The 22,023-nt window shown below is 38.7% G+C and overlaps 1 protein-coding gene across 1 annotated transcript; it reads right to left on the reverse strand.

Moving 5' to 3' along the window:
- Window positions 1-2,289: 2,289 nt before the first annotated feature.
- On the reverse strand, window positions 2,290-3,935 carry LOC133780062 (transcription factor MYB3R-1-like). Its single transcript, XM_062219942.1, has 7 exons — window positions 3,865-3,935; window positions 3,715-3,757; window positions 3,565-3,625; window positions 3,338-3,432; window positions 3,135-3,238; window positions 2,909-3,037; window positions 2,290-2,815 (listed from the first exon to the last, which is right to left on the reverse strand). The coding sequence occupies exons 1-7, from the start codon at window positions 3,933-3,935 to the stop codon at window positions 2,290-2,292; spliced, it is 1,029 nt and encodes a 342-aa protein (XP_062075926.1).
- Between the last annotated feature and the right edge of the window lie 18,088 nt (window positions 3,936-22,023).

Consider the following 22,023-nt stretch of genomic DNA (forward strand, 5'->3'; position numbering starts at 1 on the left):
AATATTGTGACGCTGCTTCTTAAAATAAACTAGGTTAATTTATCACAATTTCATTTAACGATCAAAATTGAATTAATCAATAAAAATCATGGGCAAAAGATATGGAAAGTTATGAAGTTTTCATTTAATGATCAAAATTGAATTAATTAATAAAAAGTATTGAGACATATAAATTTATTGGATAAGATCTAATAGCCGTAATGCTTTTTATAGTTAAATTATGATAAGAATAAGTTTCCGATAATATTATATATAAATAGGCACTTGTAATTATATCTTCATGTCTTGTCTTGTATTTTGAGAGAAATATATTATTATTATTATTATTATATATAATAATAAATGCTAAAGAAAGAAATAATCACATATATATTTTGGGTTTGGGATAAAGATAAAATAACAACGATGCAATCTTTATCAATAGTACATGCAACATACAAATAAATAGAAGCTACGCTACACCATTTTTGAAGAAAAGAAAATGATAGTGAAATGAGTCCCACACGTTTATTGATAACTTTCTCTCTCTCTCCCTCTATATATATATATATATCAATCTATTCATCAATTATGTCTCTCTTTTAAATTATAACACAAATTTAACCCATCATATCAATGTATCTTTTAGGTAGATTTTTAGTTTAGCTGATGGGTTCATGTAACCATATTTTATAAGATGAATTAATCTTTAATTATATGGTGTAATCATGTATGTGGCTGAAAGATCCATTTTTGTGTTCACCGAAAAACACCCAACCATAACAGATCTCTACAAACAGTTTATTTTTATGGTTATAAAAAGGGTCTCTATTTAGACCTTTAACGATTGGTCAAACTTATGCTACACATAAATTGGTTTTTAAATACTTAATTATTTTATTTTCAAATAAATATAAATAACTGTTAGATAACAAACATAAATTCTATTAATAAAAATTATTACTAAAATTAAAATTGAAACAAAAAAATATGGGATAATTACAATAAGCATGGTATTTCATAAAAAAATTCTAAATATATGGTAATATAAAATAATTATACATTTATGGTATAAATTCTAGTTTTCCATATTAACTTCGAGACTTTATCACTTGCTTACACACCCACACAATTATGCATCTATTCACTTTAGTTCCTCAAACTAATATTATATATATAAATGTTTATATATATATTTATACAATTATAAATATTTGGGTATGCTACTTTTTAAACTGAAAAATAAATATTTATTTATATATATGATAATATCTTACTCTTTTTTTTCTATTTTCTACGCTTTAGTTTTTTTTTTATCTCTTTCTCTTTAGTAATTAGTTCATACATACTTTTGGTATGCTAATAATAATAATAATAATAATTACAAATAAATTTATTTTACTTATAAATATTTAAAATGAATATAATTATTAATATTAAATAAATATTTATGCTTACATAAAATATTATATATTTAATCAATATAATCTATTTCTTTATTAGTAGTGACAATTTTAAAATATATATATATGTTACTTGTTTAATAAAATTTAACATTTTAACTTAATTTTATATATTTTTGTTACAAATATGTTAACTAAATTCATAACTTCCTTTTAAAAATATTAGTCACAAATATAAATTATTTTAGTTATAAAATTAGTTATGTAAACCATTGTTATAAAAATAAAAAAAATTAGCAACAAATTATTTTGTAAATGTTGTCTACAAAAATATAAAACTTGTTTACAAATATGTAAAACTTAGTTATATATTAGTAAATGTTGTTTACAAAAATATTTTTATGTAACTGGTTTACACATCTGTAACACATGTTTACGAATTTGTAACGGCTATTAATAAAAAAAGTTGTATTTTACTGTTACTCCGTATTTACACTTTTGCCACCCATGTTTTTCATAAAAATTCCGTATTTTTGTAATGTACTGTATTTTTCATATATTTTTTTAAATGTTAATGTATTTTTTGTAAATTTCCCAAAAAATATTAGGGGTTGCCACACCACTTTTATGGTTAGATTGGAACCACATCTGAATTCCAGTTTGTAGAACAGTATTTATATTTCATATATATGTATGGTGGTAGATTTGTAGCTGAAAGATCCATTTTTGTGTGTTCACCTAAAAACACCCAAGTTTAAGATTATAAAAAGGGTCTATTCACAACTTAGAATAACTTCAGAATCTGATAAAGAAAATAAAGAAAAAAACATCACATATTTACATATGAACATTTATTAACAATATCTCCAGAATCTTCTTCTTCTTCTTCTTCTAAGACATATTGGCATTATTCTTCTCGATCACCGGATGAATCTTCTTCTAGGTTCGCAAAAGACAAATTTTTTGTAGAGCAAGAGACATTATTAGAAGAAGAACTATTATTAGTACCATTAGTGTTATTAGCCCTTGTAGTAGTTCTTCTGCTTCTTATTATATTAGGAATGTTGTTGAAAGTTGTTGCTAACAACCTCAATCTGTGATCTAAATTACTAGTACTGTTACTGTGTTTAATTGCATCAGTAGATGAGCAATCTGATGGTGGTGATTGTAATTTGTTCAGATCTGGAACACTACTGGAACATAATAATGGAGCTGGTGATGATGGTGATGATGATGAATGTGGATGATAATGATGAGGTGGTGGTGGTGGTAGTGGTGGCTTGCGCTTATCAAAGATAATTTCTCTTCGGCTAGTTCCATTCAAATTATCATCATCTTCTTCTAATCTATGGTTATTGTTTGTATGAAAACCTGATGCTGGCATCTTCTTCTTCAACTTGCAATGCCAGTAATTCTTAATTGAATTGTCAGTCCTCCATGTCAATTAAACAAAAAATAATATATCAGATTTATCATCATCAAACTCTAAAATTAAATATATATATATTATGTAAGAGACTCCCTACCTTCCAGGCATAAACTTAGCTATTTCAGCCCATTTATTACCATAGATTTGGTGATATTTAACAAGAGTGGATTCTTCCTCTTTTGTCCATGGATCTTTGTTTACAGATGGGGTTAAATGATTATACCACCTGAAATAATGTAATCATATATATATATATATATCTCATTTGTAACTAATAAGTATAAATATTTATATATATATCAACTAATTAAATAATATTATACCTTTCCCTGCATTGTTTCCCTGTGCGAATTTGCATACTTTTGGAAATAGCAGACCAATTCTTGGGACCATGCTTATGAACTAGCCCAATTAGTTTCTCATCCTCCTGATAAAAAATAAAAATAAATAAATAAAATTGAACCACGCATATATATGAACAAAACCATCATAAATATATAATAAATATATGAATTTTATTTGGCACCTCTTTTAACCATGGTCCCTTAATTAGTACTGGATTTAGAACCTTGTGCCAGCGGTGCAAGCACTGGATATTGGTTCTGTTAGCAAAATAGGCAGCTATTGCAAAAAAAAAATAATTAATTAGTAACTAATTAAAAAAAATCAGATATGATCAGGCACGACAAAATATTATGTACAAAACTAGAGTATTCATACATATATATATTTATCACTTTTTTACATACTAACCGATTGCCTTCCACTTTTTGCCAGGGCAGTACTGCTTGACTAGCTTAGTCAAAAGAGAATCCTGAAAAGGAAAAAAAATCTTATGGTTCAAAAATTGTGTGAATATTAATAAATATATATAAAATTTGATTAACTTATAATTATTATTACCTCTTCCGCTGTCCAAGTAGAGGTTCTAATTGAACCAGTTCTTCTACATAAAAGAATGGAATATTTACATAATAACATTAATTTCTCATATATAAATATATATTCAATTAATTAATGTAGAAAAAGAATTAATGAATAATAATATTATACCTGGAACCAGGCCTTGGCATTACATTTTCAACCTCTTCTTCATTCACTATTGCTTTTTCCTTCTCCGCCATGGTCAGTTAATCAAGTACTCCTCGATCTATTTTTTTATTTTTTTTGAAATTTTGCATTAAAAAAAACCCATCGAGAAAAATACTCAAGAAAAATGGATTTATATTATTATAAGATATTTTTTAACCGACTTCTATTTGAAAATTTTGAATCTTTTGAATATTCCAATTAAAATCATTAAAAAAAAATTATATTTTAATGACGGTTCAGTACTTACTCGTAAATATGAAAGAGAACTACTGCTAATTCATGCATGCGATTTCACATTATTATTAAAAGACATTGAAACAACACGTAATAATAAATCAAGAAAAACTCAAAGATTTGATTAACAAATTGAAAGAATATATATGTATACAGAGGTAACGTAAGAACTTACTTGAGAAAGAAATCTTTAAATACTGCTTCAAAAGAATATACAAGAATCTACGTACCTTTCCTTTGGTAAATTAATGAAGATCAGAAAAAGAATAATTTATACTGCTTCGAATCAATATATATATATGTATATATATAAGAATCAACGTTAATTAACGTACCTCCTACATGCCTTTGGTTAGTGAAGATTGAAGAATATTGCTAGGTTAATGAAGAAGAGAAAGAATGAGATCAAGAAAAGATAGGAACGTTAACAAAAAAAAAAAAAAAAGAAGAAGAAGATAGAAAGAGAGAGAGAGATGGGGCTAGGGTTAATGAGGTTTATTTGAGCTAATACAATATATAATAAGGTTGTTTCTATTAAAAAAAAATATCACGATGTAATCTAATGGTTGGTTTTATTTTTATTTATTTTTTGGATAAAAATAAATAATACTATATACAAAGTTAGATTAATAACCATATTGCAATGATTACTTCTAAGTTATTAATTATTCTTTCACTTTTGATCTCTTCTGAAAATATTTTTTCCTGATTCAAAAAGTAAAAAATTGAAAATTAAAAAAAGAAAGTCATATATATGGGTGTACGTTATATTTATATTTTTGTTTTTTTAAATTCAAAATTCTTTATTTTTAAAAATATGTAAATTATTTTACAAACATAACTAAAATAAAATTCTTAAAATTAATAGTTTTACTATATCAAACACTATGTAATTATATTTTTAATATAACTTTATTTATTTTAAAAAAACCATTTGTGGATTCATTTGGTTTGACTTGTTATATTTTTAATATAACTAATTTATTCTTTGATAGACATCAGATCTAGACAGTAATTAATGAGACTCTAAATATTCTGGAGTCAATACCAATAACAAATAATAGAATGAATAAGATACATGACTCTAACTGCACATAAATTATTTCTGATTATTAATGTATTCTTTTATTACCTCTTTACATTTATGAATACTCTGTATTTTTTATATATTATTTGAATAGTTTCAAAATAGGAGAATGGTATTCTGAATTAAAATGTTGGTTTTTGTCTAATTTTTGTTTCAGAAATCTCAGCTGCCCACTTCTGCAGGGTATAGTTTTTGTTATCCAAGAATAATTCAATAGAATGATCTAGCTAGTGCTGTGTTAAAAAAACAATTTTTTTTTTATATACCTAGGTAATCTAGCTAATTCTTTGTCATATTTTGCTATTAAAAAAAAATCAACCTAATTAAGAAAATACCCTAGAAAAAATGGATTTGTATTATTATCTTATCCTAAAAAAGCAACTTTTTAATCGACTTATATTTGAAATTTTAAATCTTTTAAATATTCAATAAAACTAATATATATATATCATTGTAAATCAGTTGACCATATGAAAGAGTGACAGCTCATATCCTTTGTCTGACATTCAAAACAAGAAATAAGGTTATTAGCGGTGGGAAGGTGCGCTGCTAATAAGGGTTGCATCCGTTGCTAATGCCCTGTTGCGAATTATTGGTTGCTAATAAAGATTATTAGCGGCAGATTGATACACCCGCCGCTAATAACATATTATTACTAGCGGACAATAACGGCGGATCCCGCCGCTAATACCTGTGTCTGAGGCAATATTATTAGTCGCGGGGTCCGCCGCTAATAATGTTTTTATTATATATTTTAATAAATAATTTTAAATAAATTAATATTTATTAAATTTAAATATTTTTAAAAATAATTCACAAAATAACCAATTAATTATTTTAAACATAACTAATATTAAAATTAATATATAATTTTAATATTTATCAAACTAGCTAATATCGTTGTTGTCATTAAAAATAAATACACTGTTAATTTAATCAAAATACATAAACTAATAACTAAATAAAATCATTAAGGTTAATATTATAATTATCCTCATCTTCAACATTTTGCTATGGTTGTGGCTGTGGCGGTGGCGGTGGAAGTGACGATGGGGGCGGTGGCTGTGTCTGTGGCGGTGAAGGAATATAAGGCTGCTGTGAAGATCGTCCAAGCGTGAGGTCCCCAAATTGATCCTGAGGTTGTGGCTGTATCGGGGTGGATAAAAAAGGTTGTTGCGACCCGCCCCAAAACTCACCATATCTAACATATGGTTGCTGCGACAAACCTCCAACCTCCCCATACCTAACATTAGGTAGTGGATGCTGCATCGATCCACCTTGAAAATCGGTAAAGTTAAAATATAGTGGAGGAGACTGGGAAGAGCGTCCAAACATGTAATGATTTTGAAACTGCGGAGGTTGTTGCGACGACACATGTGGCAGATACTGTGGAGGAGGTTGGTACTGCTGCTGTGGCGGTGTATGAAGGTCAGGATGGGCGATGTTACTCTGAGAAGACGTACCACCTTCAGATTGTGATGGCAAATACCTCTGTAGAAAACTGTCAAACCGTGGGTCATACAGATTACTGGGTTGCTGAGGTACCACCATCTGAATCATTTCACACATTGCCTTCATCATCAGAGCCATAGTAGTCATATCTTCATTAGGCGTAGGAGCAGTATGTGCTTGGGACTGACTTTGATCTGTAGAGCTGGAGGTTGTCTTTCTCGCTTTCCCTTTCACCCTTTAACCCACTCCTCTTTGGTAGACAAATCTCTCCCAGAGAACTTTACTTAGTACCTCGTATTGATCGACCGGGGACGAATCAACGCCAGATACATTAAGAGACCCCTCACTCTGCTGTTGAGTCTGCCTATCAAGCTGTGACCTCTGAAGCTCCGCCACCATTTTTTCCCGTATAAAGAAAACATTATAAACATTAGAAACAAGAAAACAATAATATTCACTTACAATGTCTTGTTGAGCTACCTCGTTGACAAAAGTTTTTGTCGATTTTTTCATATGAACATCCCTCCAAGTATCAGCAACATGTGCATCTGGTTTCTCCTATACAAATATAAAAAAAATGTTTTAGAATGTGTTATTTTATAAAATTAAATTAACATCTTCACTTACATATTCGTGACGCTTAGCTGCCAACAGTTTTGTGCCTTGTGTTGTTACATACTTCATTTGTTTTCTGTTTGCTTGGTTTTTAGTGGAGCGAGCCAAAAATATTTCGCTCAAAAACAACTCACAAATATTCTTCCATGTCTCCTTCATGCAATGGTCAGGTGGCTTAGAGAGGACATTCTCCCAATCTTCTGGTCCAGCGTAATGATTTTTGAAGTGTTTATGTCTGATGTTCTTTCTCTCGCGATATTTTTCGCCCTTCTCCTTATAGACAGTTGCTAGAACTGACTTACGTTGTGGATGACCGTCTATATTATAGTAATACTGCATTAAGAAGAAAAAAAAATTAGATGAATTTGTAAATAATGCAAAGCATACGATTTGTAATTTTTTACCCTCATATGATCAAGCACTTGATCCTTAAGCTGTTAAGATAAATCAGCAAAATCCAAGTAATGTCCTGGACACAAAATTGTAACTTGAGTGCCCAACATGCGAATAAAAGCTTGGTCCTCCCGCCCAACCACTTTGTTCGTCACAGGATCAAGTTCTAGATCCAATGGTTTACCGGCTTTTTTCCTTCGTTCTTCAAGAACATTATTACTAGCAAGGCCACAACCTTTTTTTCTCGTCGGTGGGGCTTTAAAATTTATTAACAATAGCCAGTATTAGTATTGTTGTTATATTTCTCTAACAATATAATGTCCAAAAATAATTTTGATATGAAATATTTAACCTGACTCGCAAGATGACGGTACCCTAGAAGGATCTGGCGGGCCTCAACCACCACCATCTCCGCCGAGAAAGGTTGCTGCTGACATTATACTTCAGTTTAAAATTTATTACTTAGTAATTAGCATCAAATTAAATTAGAGGTATACTAGTTAATATTACATTCAATTCATATTAATAATAATTACAAAAAAACTTTGATTATATTTCAATATATAGCTCTGTTACACAAATAGAAAAACTAAACAGAGGAATCACTATCATTTCCATCAGTAATCGGAGACACATTTTCATCTTCACAAAGCTCAACTAGCAATTCATCCTCTGCATTTGCGACTTTCTCATGTTCTGGCATATCACCTTCGTCGTCACCCTCTTCATCAGCCCCAACATATACAGCAGGTTGATCAGATTGCATAATTAACTCTCCGAGGTCCATAGTCAACACAAAATTTGATGAGCTTGTTTCATGTACAACATCAATAGCATCATTAACCTCATAAGAATTGTCCTTAATGTCCCAAATTTGTCGATGATTCACATCTTCTACAACTTTCCAATCACGACCTCTAAGTAGATCATCGAGATAGAAAACTTGCTCAGCTTGGCTAACAAGTATATACGAATCATCTTTGTACCATTCACCATTGACGTTTATACTGGTGATATTATTTTCAATTATTTTTTTCTTCCTTCCTAGATTTTTATTATACCATTTGCACCGAAATAATGCCACTGAATATGCACCAGTGAAAGATAGTGTCACTACTTCTTCAAGTGTGTCCTAATAATTAAAACCTTCTGTTCCGGCAACAGACACTCCACTATTTTGTGTGGTGCGCTTTTTATCTCGGTCGTGTGCAATAAATCGAACACCATTGACTATACAACCTTGGTAATAGGTTGCCAAATGATTTAACCCAGATGCTAAAGCTAGTAATTCATCACCATTTTCCAAAGACCCAAGCTTGTGCAAGTCATATATCTAAATACATAAAACTATATTAGATTCACAAAATTTATCATTAATAAAATGAAAGTTCAAAGTTCAAAGCTACCTTCTTATGAAACCATGAACGAAATTGTTTCCTATGCAAATGATCATGATCACCATCACGGTATTTTTGTCTAATCTATTGTAGGTGTTCACTGTTAATTAAATTAGTGTTAAGATTCTTGATAACAAAAAACTTATAATAACCACACATGTTCTAATTTAAAAGGGAATAAACTTACTCTAAATAAGGCTCAATTTCAAGAGAATTCTTAAGTATGAACCACTCAACTATTTCACGAGTGTTATGATTGAGAGGCTTCAAAGTTCCCTTTATGAGTGGATGACATTGAGATTGGAAAACTGTAAGGTTTCGTGGGATATAAGTTGCATCTTCATTTCAATCAAGAAGGTTAAATTTTGTTTCAATGTATTTGAAATACATTGAACAAAAGGTTAAAGCCTCATCTGCAACATAGCCTTCGCTGATCGACCCTTCAGGGCGAGCTTTATTTCCCACGTAATTCTTTAATTTTTCATGTGCCTTTCAAAAGGATACATCCACCTCATAAATACTGAGCCACCCAATATAGCTTCTTCTGGAAAATGTAAGACCAAATGAATCATTATGTCAAAAAAAGTTGGAGGAAAAATCAACTCCATCTTGCACAATATCTTAATAAGGTCATTTTGTGCTTCCTCCATATCTTTAACATTTGTAGTCCTCGAACATATTTGCCTAAAGAAATTGCACAATTCTGTAACGGTGGTTGATATAGATTTTGGGAGAAACTTGCAAACACCGAGAGAAAGTAATCGTTGCATTATCACATGACAATCATGTGACTTCAACCCAAGAATATTTGTATCATTCTCCAACACTTTCTTCCTCAAATTTGAACAAAAGCCATTTGGAAATCTAATTCCTTTTATAAACTGACAAAAATATTGCCTCTGCACTTGAGTTAACACATAAGGAGCGTGCGACTTCATCAACTTCCCGTTCTCATCTTCATAAATCCACAATGATTCCCTCACACCCATCTTTTTCAAATCATGTCTTGAATTAGTGGTGTCCTTAGATTTATCATTGTCTAAGATGGTGCCAAGGAGACTATCACACACATTATTCTCAATATGCATGACATCTATATTGTGTTTTAATTTGTTTGTACACCAATACTTATGCTCGTAAAAGATACTTTTTTTTTTCCTCCAATTACCTTCATCTACACCTTTTTTACGTTTCACACCCCCAAACAAGACGTGTTTTCCTGGAACTTGCGTTGCAAGAGCATTAACTTGTTCTAGTATATCCTCACAAGTAAATCGTCTCAGAGGACGTCTTGTCTCAACTTCTCCATCGAACTCAGGGTCTCTTCTCATTCGATGAGTACTTGGCAAGAATCTTCTGTGACCAACATAAGATGTCTTACCGATCACTCGGATGGAAGTTGTGTCTTCATTACATGTAGGACAAGCTTTGTATCCCTGATCACTCCATCCAGACAAATTACTGTGAGCTGGAAAATCGTTCACTGTCCACAAAAGGCCTGCCCGCATCTTGAACATCGTGTTGGTCGTACTATCTCTTGTATCAACTCCGTTAACCCACAGATCCTTCAACTCATCCACCAATGGTCTTAGAAATACATCCATGTCCTTACCTGGTGATTTTGGCCCGGGAATAAGGAGGGTTAACATGAAATAATTGTCTTTCATACACAACCAAGGTGGCAGATTATAGTTTACCAACACCACAGGCCACATGTTGTATGCGAGGTTTATGTTTCCAAATGGATTAAATCCATTGGCAGCTAAGCCCAAACGAACATTTATGGGATCCCTTGAAAAATCAGGATGCTTGACATCAAAGTCCTTCCACGTAGAGCCATCCATCGGGTATCGCATCACTTCATCATCTTTTGATTTCCCGGTGTGATGCCGCATCATGTGTTTCGCAGTAATCCTTGAACTATATAATCTTTTCAACTGAGGTGTCAATGGAAAGTAACGCATCACCTTGTGTATCACTTTTTTTCCTTTCGTCATTTCGGAAGTAATCCATCTACTACTTCCACATACTGGGCATGTCTCTTTAGATGCATGCTCATTGTAAAATAAGCAGCAATCATACTGACACACATGAATGGACTCGTATCCCAACCCTAATGTTTTCAATCTCTTCTTCGCCTTGTAGTACGTTTTAGGAATTTTGTTTTCCTTAGGAAATGCAAGCTTTAACAACTTCAGCAATTCATCAAATATGTTGTTAGGCACCTTCCCTCTAACTTTTAGATGCAATAACTTTGCTAAAAAGTTCAAGGATGAAATCCAATCACAACCAGGATACAACTCCTCTTCAATCTCCTCAAATAACTCGTCATAATAATGACTCTCACCAGGATCCCTTTCTACTTCCTCAGTTGTCGGTAAAAGGAATCTTCCACAACGTGAACCATCTCATCGTCTTTATTCTCATCTACCACCTCATCAGCAACAATTTCTGCCACCTCACCATGAAAAATCCACTTATCATAAGCTTGATGAAAACCCCTATCGAATACATGTGCCCAAACAACATCCAAAGATTTGAATTTATTATTATTGCATCTCACACACGGGCACCTAATTCTTCCATCAGAATCTTTATGTTCCGACGCCATCCTCAAAAAAGCTTGCAGACCATTCCAATATTCTTGACAACAATGATTTCTCAATGTTGTCCAAATCTTGTCAATCGTCATCTAAAATGTTATAAGAGTGTGAGTTTTAGTCTTGTGAATAGGAATGGATAACAAAAAAATTTTGTTATCATTTTTGAAATCTTATGCAATATTATAATATCTTATGTTATTTTATGATGTTTTATTAGATAATGTTATTTATAAACAAATTAATATTTTTTCCTAAACTAATTTATTATTTATTATTAATTTTTTAAACTTTTATTAAATATAATTATCAATTTCTATATTCAACTAATTTATAACTATTTAATAAAAAAATTAAATTAAATTATTTAATTAGATAATGGTATATCGAACTTCTATTATTTAATTAATTCTTTATTCACAATTTTTTTAATTTGAAATAATAATAATAATTTTACAAATTAATTATTATTTAACTTTCAGACTAATTTTTTTTTTTAAAGAATTAGATAAATTTTATTAATCTTTTTCATTCATTATTTTATTAATAATATTTTAAACTTATCATTTTTATGCCAATATCCCTATAATTGATAGTTGTGGTCAACAACCATCAATCATAAGCATACCGGGACAGAGAAAAAAATAAACTTCTAATTAACTACTAATTATTTGTTTTAATAATTTTCAATTAATTAATTATAATAATAATAATTAACTAAATTATATAATATTCATTGCAATTCTCATTATTTTGACATAACATATAACAAAAAAAAAACTACTTTACTTAATTAAATTTCACAAAAAATTTGATAGCATAACAATTTAATACAACTGTGGACGCGGTTTTTCGCCAACAGGTAATTAAAAGAATAAGAGGATGTGATTAGTGCTAAGTAATGAACCGTAACAGATGAATGATCTTAAAACAAAATGGTGATACAAATACTTTTTTAGGTGGTTCAAAGGTTAAAATCCTTCTACTCCACCAGCCACTGTTATTGCTATATTTCTGGTATTCTTTACAGGGTGTTCCTTTACACAATAGAATCCAACCCTTTGCAACTCCCAGGGTCTCCATATTTATAGGAGAGGAAACCTGGGGGTTGGCAACGAGGGTCATCCTGTGACCTTCTTACCCATCATGTCACTTCTGTGACATTCATGATTAATTCCTAAAACCTGACAAATGAAGTGTGGTCTAATCAATAGGTAAGAGGGATAATGGGTCGCACGGCCCAACCCAGTCGTGGGTGCCTGAACACGCATGTTTATGCTGCGTGTCCAAGAATTCAGGGATATATCAGACACGTGATGTTTGATATATGCACGTTTACATTGCGTGGTTGACTTCATATAAAGGGTCACAACTTCCAACTCAAGCTCGTACCTCGAACTGGATGTCTTCTTAGTCTGCGGTGTCCATACTCCTGATCCGACTTCTTAGTAATCTTGGTAAGCCTTTCGCTATCTCGAGCTGGCAACAGCAGCTCGGAGCTCGTGACCCCACGTGGTTGATATAATTATGTGAAGCCTCAGCTCGCTAATAGCCCGTGGAGAATTAGGGCGTACATTTGCCCCCCAAGCCCCTGCTCGTGGCACACGACGCCACCTAGGGCCACAGTGGGGGCTTTTAGGCTTCCTTGTGGACTCTTCACATTTCGCCCATTACGCATGCGCCGAGTACGTGGAGCATCGTGGTGACGGTACGTCTTCCGAGAACCGCATTAAATGGCCTAGCCTATACTCGGCCGTCGTTTCGCCTTTCGAGTGGAGAGCCTCGTATCCTACATCAAGGCAATCCAATGGCCCTCCTCACTTGGCCCTTTACGTATAAAAAGGGGTGGCCACCTTACGCACGGGCCACCCGTTCATTTGAAAATATTCTTATTTCCCCATCTTCGCCTTCCTTCTCAGCCTCAAAAAACCCTCTTTTTCTTCCGGTCACTGTTCCCAGTGTTCCAGAAGTTCAGGCGCGAGAGCTCCTTTGAGGCTTTGGCACCAGCTATTCCGGCGAGGCTCCAACCCAGACGACCCCTTTATCCTTCCCACAGCAAAACACTCTGTAAGTTTTCTGCTTATGCATGCTTTAAATTTCCTCTTCACTGTAGCTTAGGTAAATTGTTCCTGTAGCCGCATGCAACATTCTGTTGGTTTTTTTGTGGGTATGACAGGCGTAGGTTTTTATTTTAGGGCATCGATCGTAGAAAAAACCATTTAGGAGCATGACTCATAGGGTACGCTTTCTGGGGAAATTTTCTGGGTAGGATTTTTGGTATGCCTGTTTGAAATATCCAGACTTTTGGGTGCAAAACCGGGTAGCTTAGGGGACACGCTTCACAGGAAGTTTCGCACTGTTTGCCTACTGAAACTTTCCTTCCAAGGCAAACTTTTATCTTGACCCTCCTGACACACGGATTTCGAGTTATCGGGGATCCGTTGGGAGCACAGGCGCGTATTCATAAAACCGCGTGGTCTCACTCTCCACGGGCTGAGATTACCTCAGCCTGTGCAAAGGAAACTCTTTGCGTTAGATTCTTTCTTATGCTTAGGTCGCATTTTCTAAAATTTCTTCTTTTGTTCGCTAGGCGACTAAATGGGACCAAAGAAGACCGCCCATAAGAAGACTGCTGGCGGCCCATCTTCTCAGCAAGCCAAGGGAAAAGAGATGGTCATGGACTCTCCGATCCCCGTTTTCGGTCCCGCCGTGGAGCAGAAGCTCGAGGCGAGACCCGACGCTTTCTTCGAGGCCGAGAGGATCGTCTTGAAGATCATCGACCAGGGGAAAGTGAATAAGATACTTTCCCATAATATCGAGATTGGGACGGGCACCCTAATCGCCCGACCTCCCCTAGAAGGCGAGCGGAGCTGCACGTCGCTCGATGAAGAATACGCGGCCTGGAGTGACGAGCACTTCAAGGCTGGGACCTTCCTCTCGCTTGACCAGTATTTTGCCGACTTCCTCAATTACGTGAGGTTGGCCCCTTTCCAACTCCCCCTAACTCATACCATTTGTTAGCGAGGTTGAGGTACTTATTCCTGAAGCAGGAATGGGAGGTCCTCACCCCGGCGGACATCCTATACTTCTTCTGCCTCAAGGCCAGCCCGGAGCAGAGGGGGTGAGGCGACGGGTTCTACTAATTGATCCATTTTCCAAACACGGCTGTGGTCATCGAGCTGCCCAGCCACCCCAACGACTTCAAAGACCAGTTCTTCATGTCGACGGGGTTCTGCAATTGTGAACATCACTACTTCAACCGCCCTCGTAAGTACCCTTTGCTCTTAGCTCGTGAGTTGATTATTGGTTATCTTCCTTTATTAGTTCCTGACTTAGAGAGAACCATGCAGACATTTTCGCAAGGACGGCCAAATCCGTGACCCTCAGGGGTCAATACGAGACATTGGCCCAGCGAAAAGGACTACTGCCAGCTCGTGTTGGACGAGACGATGCTGGCGTGCAAAGTAATCTCCCCAGGCTAGACTTTGGCCTTGAGGAGACCGCGGGGCCTCCCTCCAGATCACGAGATAGCACCCATCCCCGAGGAGGAGGCCGTGGGAGAAGAGGAAGAGGACGAGGAGGACGAGGTGCCCCTCGTGAGGCGGAAACAGGCTCTGGAGGTCGCCTAACAAACGGACGAGGAGAGGGCTCGGTCCGGAGCAGCAGCCGGTCCCTCTGGGCAAGGTAATCCTTACATGTTTAGGGACTTAGATAGGGCCACTGCAGACCTTCGGTTAGCTAGGTTCAATCCTAACCAGCCCGTTCAACGTCACCGAAGTGAACCAGACCGTGACGTAACCCTACTCCAATGCGTCGACCAGCTCGTGCTGGATTACGAAAGTAGCCGCCCTAGGGGCACTGTAGTCGTAGACAACACCATAGCTTTTAGGTCGGTCTTTTTTGAGGAGTATGAGACCAATCTTCGGTCGTGGCCCTCCCTTCGGGAGGGTATAGTAGCTCCGGGTCTTAGGCAATTTGTAGAAGAGTCTAGTCCCGAGCCAGATTCGGACCCAGAGCCTCTTCCAGCCCATGGGGTCATTAACCTAGACTCCCCCGCTGCAGCTCCGGGGCCGGTGGTCGTGACCATAGATTCCTCCTCTAGCTCAGAGGGTAGGATCCCTTTCAATATACTTGATATCTGTTTTCCCTTTAACTTTTGTTGTCTTGCACAAATATTTCTCTGTATATTAACATTTTGCCTTTGCTTTCTCAGAGGAGATGTCTCAGCCCGGGAGCAACGACCTGCGATCTATGTTCCCTGGAGGGAACCCTTCCTCGGGGGCCTCTGGGCCCATGGTGAAAAAGCTCCGGCTGGCGAAGAAGGCCATCGGAAGTGCCTCTAAGTCCCCTACAAAGGGGAAAAACCAGGCTCTGGCAGCTCAGGAGAAAGTGCTTCCGCCACCTCCTGCAATGAAGATGCCTCCTCCTCCCTCGCGAGTTCCCCACCCTGCTCGGGAAACGGAGGTGCCCACCGGGACCTTGTCCACCACCACCCTCGAGGTACGCATCCCAGTGAACCCCTGGGCTCTGGAGAAGATCCCCGACGTCTTTCGGGGGACGGTCTACAAGACAGCGAGCTACACCATGGACCATTACTACAATGCCGCCGAGAGGGACCTGCGGGCGATCGAGACAAGGAGCCCGGAGAATGTGATGGAGTCTTCATTGGGGATGGCTCTCACGGTAAGTTGGCCTTGCCATTTGCATCTCATGCTCATTATGCATTACATGTTTGTTTTTCTTTTTCTCTAAGGCAGTTGCCTTATCATCTTTTTGTCTTGCAGGGTGCCTTGGCTCTCCATCGGAGCATATCCCAATCCAGGGCTCGGCTCGAGGATATGAGGGGCGAGCACCAGAAAACTATGGCTGCCATTAAGACTGCCCAAAAGCAAGAACAGGATGCCAAGGATGCCCTGGCGGCTGCGCAGGCCGAGTTGGATGCATCTCGCCCCAAGTTGCAAGAGGCCGAGGCTACCTTGGCTGCTTTAGCCGCCGTGAGGACTGAGCTCGAGGAGGCTAGGGCCGCTTGGGCCGCACTGGATGCCGCGAAGGCCGAGGACGAGGAGGCCAAGGCCGCCCTGGCGACGGAGAGGGCAGCCGCTAGCTCCTCCATGGAGGCCATGCTGTACCACTGTTGGGTCTACAACCCAAATGGAGACTTCTCCTTTATGGGGGCGGATGCATGGGACAGCTTCCTGGAGAAGTTCAAAGCTCGCCTTCAGCAAGAGGTGGCCTCCGAGATCGGGGGGACCTCCGCAGCCGCCGAGTAGGAGGGCAAGGTGATGACTTCATCGGAGCAGCCTGGCGGGGCCTAGGACTTCTTTTCTTTCCACCCCTCGAACACATATATTATTTTTTGTAACTTTGTACGAGGTTTTCTAACCTTGAGACAATTGGCTTTATCAATTTTTGCTTTTTAATTGATTTATATCCTTCTGCCTTTATGCATTTTGGTAATGGTCTTAGCTTTTGTTTGTGCTGCGATTGACATTTTATGCTTTTCTAGGAAAAAACATAATCACTTTTGATCCAACTTCTAAGATAAGTCCTGGTTACATCCTGGACATTACTTTAAAAACTTAGTTCACGTTAATTTTTTATTAATATCTCGTGCTTTTTAAAAAAAAAACAATGATCAATCAATTTGAATTAACTTCTAAGTTTTAGGACCTGGTTACATCCAGGACATTAATTTGAAAACTCAGTTCGCGTTTATTCTTGATTAATATCTTGTGCTTTTTAAGAAAAACACCGATCAATCAATTTGAATAAACTTCTAAGTTTTAGGACCTGGTTACATCCAGGACGTTAATTTGAAAACTTAGTTCGCGTTTATTCTTGATTAATATCTTGTGCTTTTTAAGAAAAACACCGATCAATCAATTTGAATAAACTTCTAAGCATTTAAGGCGACTTGGTTATATCCAGGCACCATATGCCCCCCAAGTAATTAGGAAAGGGTCTTTCATGGTTACTTGAGATTACATTCGCAAATATACACAATGATGAAAGAAGATTTAATTCTCATTGCTTAATACACAAAAAATGGCCTTTCTGAGTAAGCCTTACAAGGGTATTACTGATAGTATTTCTTTAAATGGATGGCGTTCCAAGTTCGTGGGACTGCTTCTCCGTTTAGCCGAGCCAGCTTATAGGTTCCTTATTTTATGACCTCGATTATTTGATATGGCCCTTCCCAGTTCGGTCCCAATACTCCATCTTTGGGATCTTTACTGGCTAAAAAGACTCTCTTGAGGACCAGATCGCCAATGCAAAAGGCACGCTTTCTGACCTTTGAGTTGAAATAACGAGTGATTTTTTGCTGGTAATGCGTGAGCTGGAGTTGCGAATCTTCTCGTCTTTCATCTATCAGGTCAAGGGATGCGCAAAGCAGTTCGTGGTTGCGGTCCTGGTCATACGCTTGGACTTTATGCGAAGATATCTTTATCTTGACAGGAAGGACTGCCTCACTCCCAAAAGCTAGGGAGAAAGGAGTATGACCTGTAGGAGTTCGATGCAAGGTCCGGTATGCCCACAGTACCTGGGGGAGCTGTTCTGGCCAGACTCCCTTGGCTTCGTCCAAACTCTTCTTAAGGCTCGCCTTTAGCGTCTTATTGATGGCTTTGACCTGCCCATTAGCCTGGGGGTAGGCCACGGAGGAGAAACTTTTCTCAATGTCGTACCTTTCACAAAATTCGGTGAAGAGGTCGCTGTCAAACTGAGTCCCATTATCGGATACGATCTTCTTTGGCAGCCCGAACTGGTAGATAATGCTTTTGACCACGAAGTCGAGGACTCTCTTGGAAGTGATTGTTGCCAAGGGTTCTGCCTCAGCCCACTTGGTGAAGTAGTCGATAGCCACCACCACGTAATGGACCCCTCCCTTTCTAGTGGGGAGAGCGCCAACCAAGTCGATTCCCCAGACCGTGAATGGCCACAGGGATGAGATCATCTTCAGCTCGACTGGGGGAGCTCGGGAAACCTTGGCGAATCGCTGGAACTTATCACATTTCTTGACGTACGAGATCGAATCCTTCGACAGAGTGGGCCAATAATATCCTTGCCTTAAGATTTTCAGGGCCAAGCTTTGCCCCCCAGTGTGGTCCCCGCAAAAACCCTCGTGCACTTCTTGCAAAATGGTCTTTGCCTCACCCGGCAGAACACATCGTAGGAGGGGTAGAGAGTGTCCATGTCGGTATAGCATCCCATCTACCACTGTATACCTTGGAGCTTGGTAAAGTATTCGCCGTGCGTCATTACGTCCTCCGGGTAACTTTCCTTCGGTGAGATACTTTAGGATGGGAGTCATCGAGGTTGGTCTGGCATCGATCATCTCGACCTCTACTCCGACTTCTTCTATGCTTGGTTTCTCCAAGAACTCCACCGGTACTAATCCCAAAGTCTCCGTCTCCCCGGTGGGAGCGAGCTTGGCGAGGGCGTCTGCGTTGGCATTCTGCTCCCGAGGTATCTGTTCGATTGAGCCCTGTTCGAATGTGGACAGCTCAACTTTTACCTTTGCCAGGTAAGCAGCCATCTTGGTTCCCCATGCTTGATATTCACCTAGCACCTGGTTTACCATGAGCTGGGAATCACTGAAGCACTGAACGGAGCTGGCCTTCAGCTCCTGGGCCACCCTTAGCCCGGCTAGCAAAGCTTCGTATTCGACCTCGTTGTTAGATTTCTTGAATCCGAATCTCAGCGCCGAGTGGAATCTATGCCCCTCTGGGGATATCAAAATGATTCCAGCCCCAGAGCCATTCTCATTAGATGAGCCATCCACGGAGATCTTCCATGACTCCTGGGCCGAGGTGACCTGGGGTGAATCTTCCACAGGGTCTCTTTGGAATCCTGTGCATTCTGCCACAAAATCAGCCAGGGCCTGGCTTTTTATTGCAGTTCTCGGAGTGTACAAAATCTCGAATTGGCTGAGCTCAATAGCCCACTTCAACAGGCATTTTGATGCTTCAGGTTTCTACAAAACTTGCCTTAAAGGGTTATCGGTCATGACGTGTATTAGGTGGGATTGGAAATACGGCCTGAGCTTTCGGGAGGCCGTGATAAGACAGAATGCCATCTTCTCCATCAATGGGTATCGGGACTCAGCTCCGAGAAGTCTCTTGCTGATGCAATAGACTGGTTTTTGAACCCGGTCTTCTTCTCGGACCAATACGGCATTAGCCGCATCTTCTGTGACAGCTAAGTAAAGGAAAAGAGGCTCTCCTTCTGTTTGTTTGGACAATACGGGCAGCTCGGCCAAATGTGCTTTCAGGTCGAGGAACGCACGCTCCCACTCCTCTATCCACTCAAACTTCTTATTCCCCCAGAGCAGGTTGTAGAATGGCAGGCACTTGTCGGTGGATTTAGAAATAAACCGATTAAGGGCCGCCACCCTTCCCGTCAAGCCCTGAATGTCCTTTCGCGATTGTGGTGGGGGTAGCTCCAACAGCGACCTGATCTTATCGCGGTTCGCCTTGATTCCTCTGGTGTTGACAATGAAACCCAGGAACTTTCCAGATGCGAGCCCGAAAGTGCACTTCTGTGGGTTAAGCCTCATGTCGTATTCTCTTAGTATCTTGAAGCATTCCTCCAGGTCAGAAACATGGTTATCGGCAGTCTTCGATTTGACCAGCATGTCATCAACGTACACTTCCATGTTTTTCCCGATCTGATTGGCAAACATCCTGTTCACCAATCTCTAGTACGTAGCAGCGGCGTTCTTCAGTCCGAACGGCATGACTTTGTAACAATAGACGTTAGTTGGGGTCATGAAGCTAGTGTACTCCTGGTCCGCTGGATTCATGGCGATCTGATTATTGCCTGAATATGCATCCATAAAGGACATGAGCTCGTGCCCCGCCGTGGCGTCTACCAATTGGTCAATCCTCGGCAAGGGGAAACAGTCCTTGGGGCAGGCTTTGTTCAGATCGGAGAAGTCGATGCAGGTCTGCCATTTCCCATTGGGTTCGGGACCAACACAGGATTAGCGACCCAGAACGGGAACTTGGCTTCGCGGATAAAATCGCATTTCTTGAGCCGGGCTACTTCCTCTTCTAAGGCTTCAGCTCGAGTTGTTCCCAGGTGCCTTTGTTTTTGGGACTTCGCAGGCATGCTCTTATCCAAATGGAGGGTGTGCATGATGACGCTTGGACTGATTCCCACCATGTCCTCATGTGACCATGCGAACACATCCAGGTTCTCCTGCAGGAACTTGATCAGCTCCGCCTTCCTCTTGCCACAGAGGTTTTTCCCGAGCTTAACCATCCGTGAGGGATTCTGTGGATCGATATTTACTTCCTCGAGCTCTTCGATAGCTTGGAGCTTGGATTTATCCTTGTCGATTTGGGGGTCGATATCCTCACTTAGGACGATATTTTCCCCTTCGGCGCTCCAAGGTTTTTCAATCTTAGGATTAGGCAAAGGTTCCTGAGATTCCTCTTCTCCACCTTGGACGGTCATTGTTAATTGCCCGTGTTTTAATTTTCCCTTCATGGAAATGCTGTAGCATTCCCTGGCAGTAAGTTGATCACCACGGACCGTGCATATCCCCGTGGAAGAGGGGAATTTCAGCGTGAAGTGGCGAATGGAGGTGATGGCTTCAAAATCTATAAGTGTAGGTCGGCCTAGAATGGCATTGTACGCGGCAGGACAGTCGATGACCACGAACTCGAGGAGTTTTGAGACCTTCTGAGGTCCCTCTCCTAAGGTGATCACCAGCTCGATCTTCCCTATAGCCACCGATCCTTCTCCAGAAAAACCATAAAGCATCATGGAGGTTGCTTTCAGTTCGGCGACAGAAAAACCCATCTTCTCCAGCGTGGATCAGAATAGAAGGTTTACCGAGCTCCCATTATCGACCAGCACTCTTCTAATCCTCCGATTAGCGAGTAGCACTGCTATGACCAGAGGGTCGTTATGAGGGAACTGAACGTGGCTGGCATATTCCTCAGTAAAAATGATTGGTTGCCTTTCCAATTGCTACTGCTTTGGCAGATGCTGTTCGGGGACGAACTCCACTCCATTATGAGCCTTAAGTTCATTGACGTACCTCTTTTGGGCACCTCTGCTCGTGCCAGCCAAATGAGGACCTCTAGAGATTGTGGAGATCTCTCCTCCTATCACTGGAGGAGGGACGTCCTGATCTATTCGAGACCCGGGCTGATTGACTGGGACTTCCGGAGCTGGACGGGCTGCGGGAACTCTGTTTCGCGCGTATTGAGCCAAGGGGCCGGCTCGGATGAGAGTCTCGATCTCATCCTTCAGGTGTCTACAGTCATCGGTATTGTGGCCAATGTCGTTGTGGAAACAGAAAAACTTGGAGGGGTCTCGCTTCCCCTTCTGGTGC

The sequence above is a fragment of the Humulus lupulus genome, chromosome 5, assembly GCF_963169125.1.
Source record: "Humulus lupulus chromosome 5, drHumLupu1.1, whole genome shotgun sequence".
NCBI lineage: Eukaryota > Viridiplantae > Streptophyta > Magnoliopsida > Rosales > Cannabaceae > Humulus > Humulus lupulus.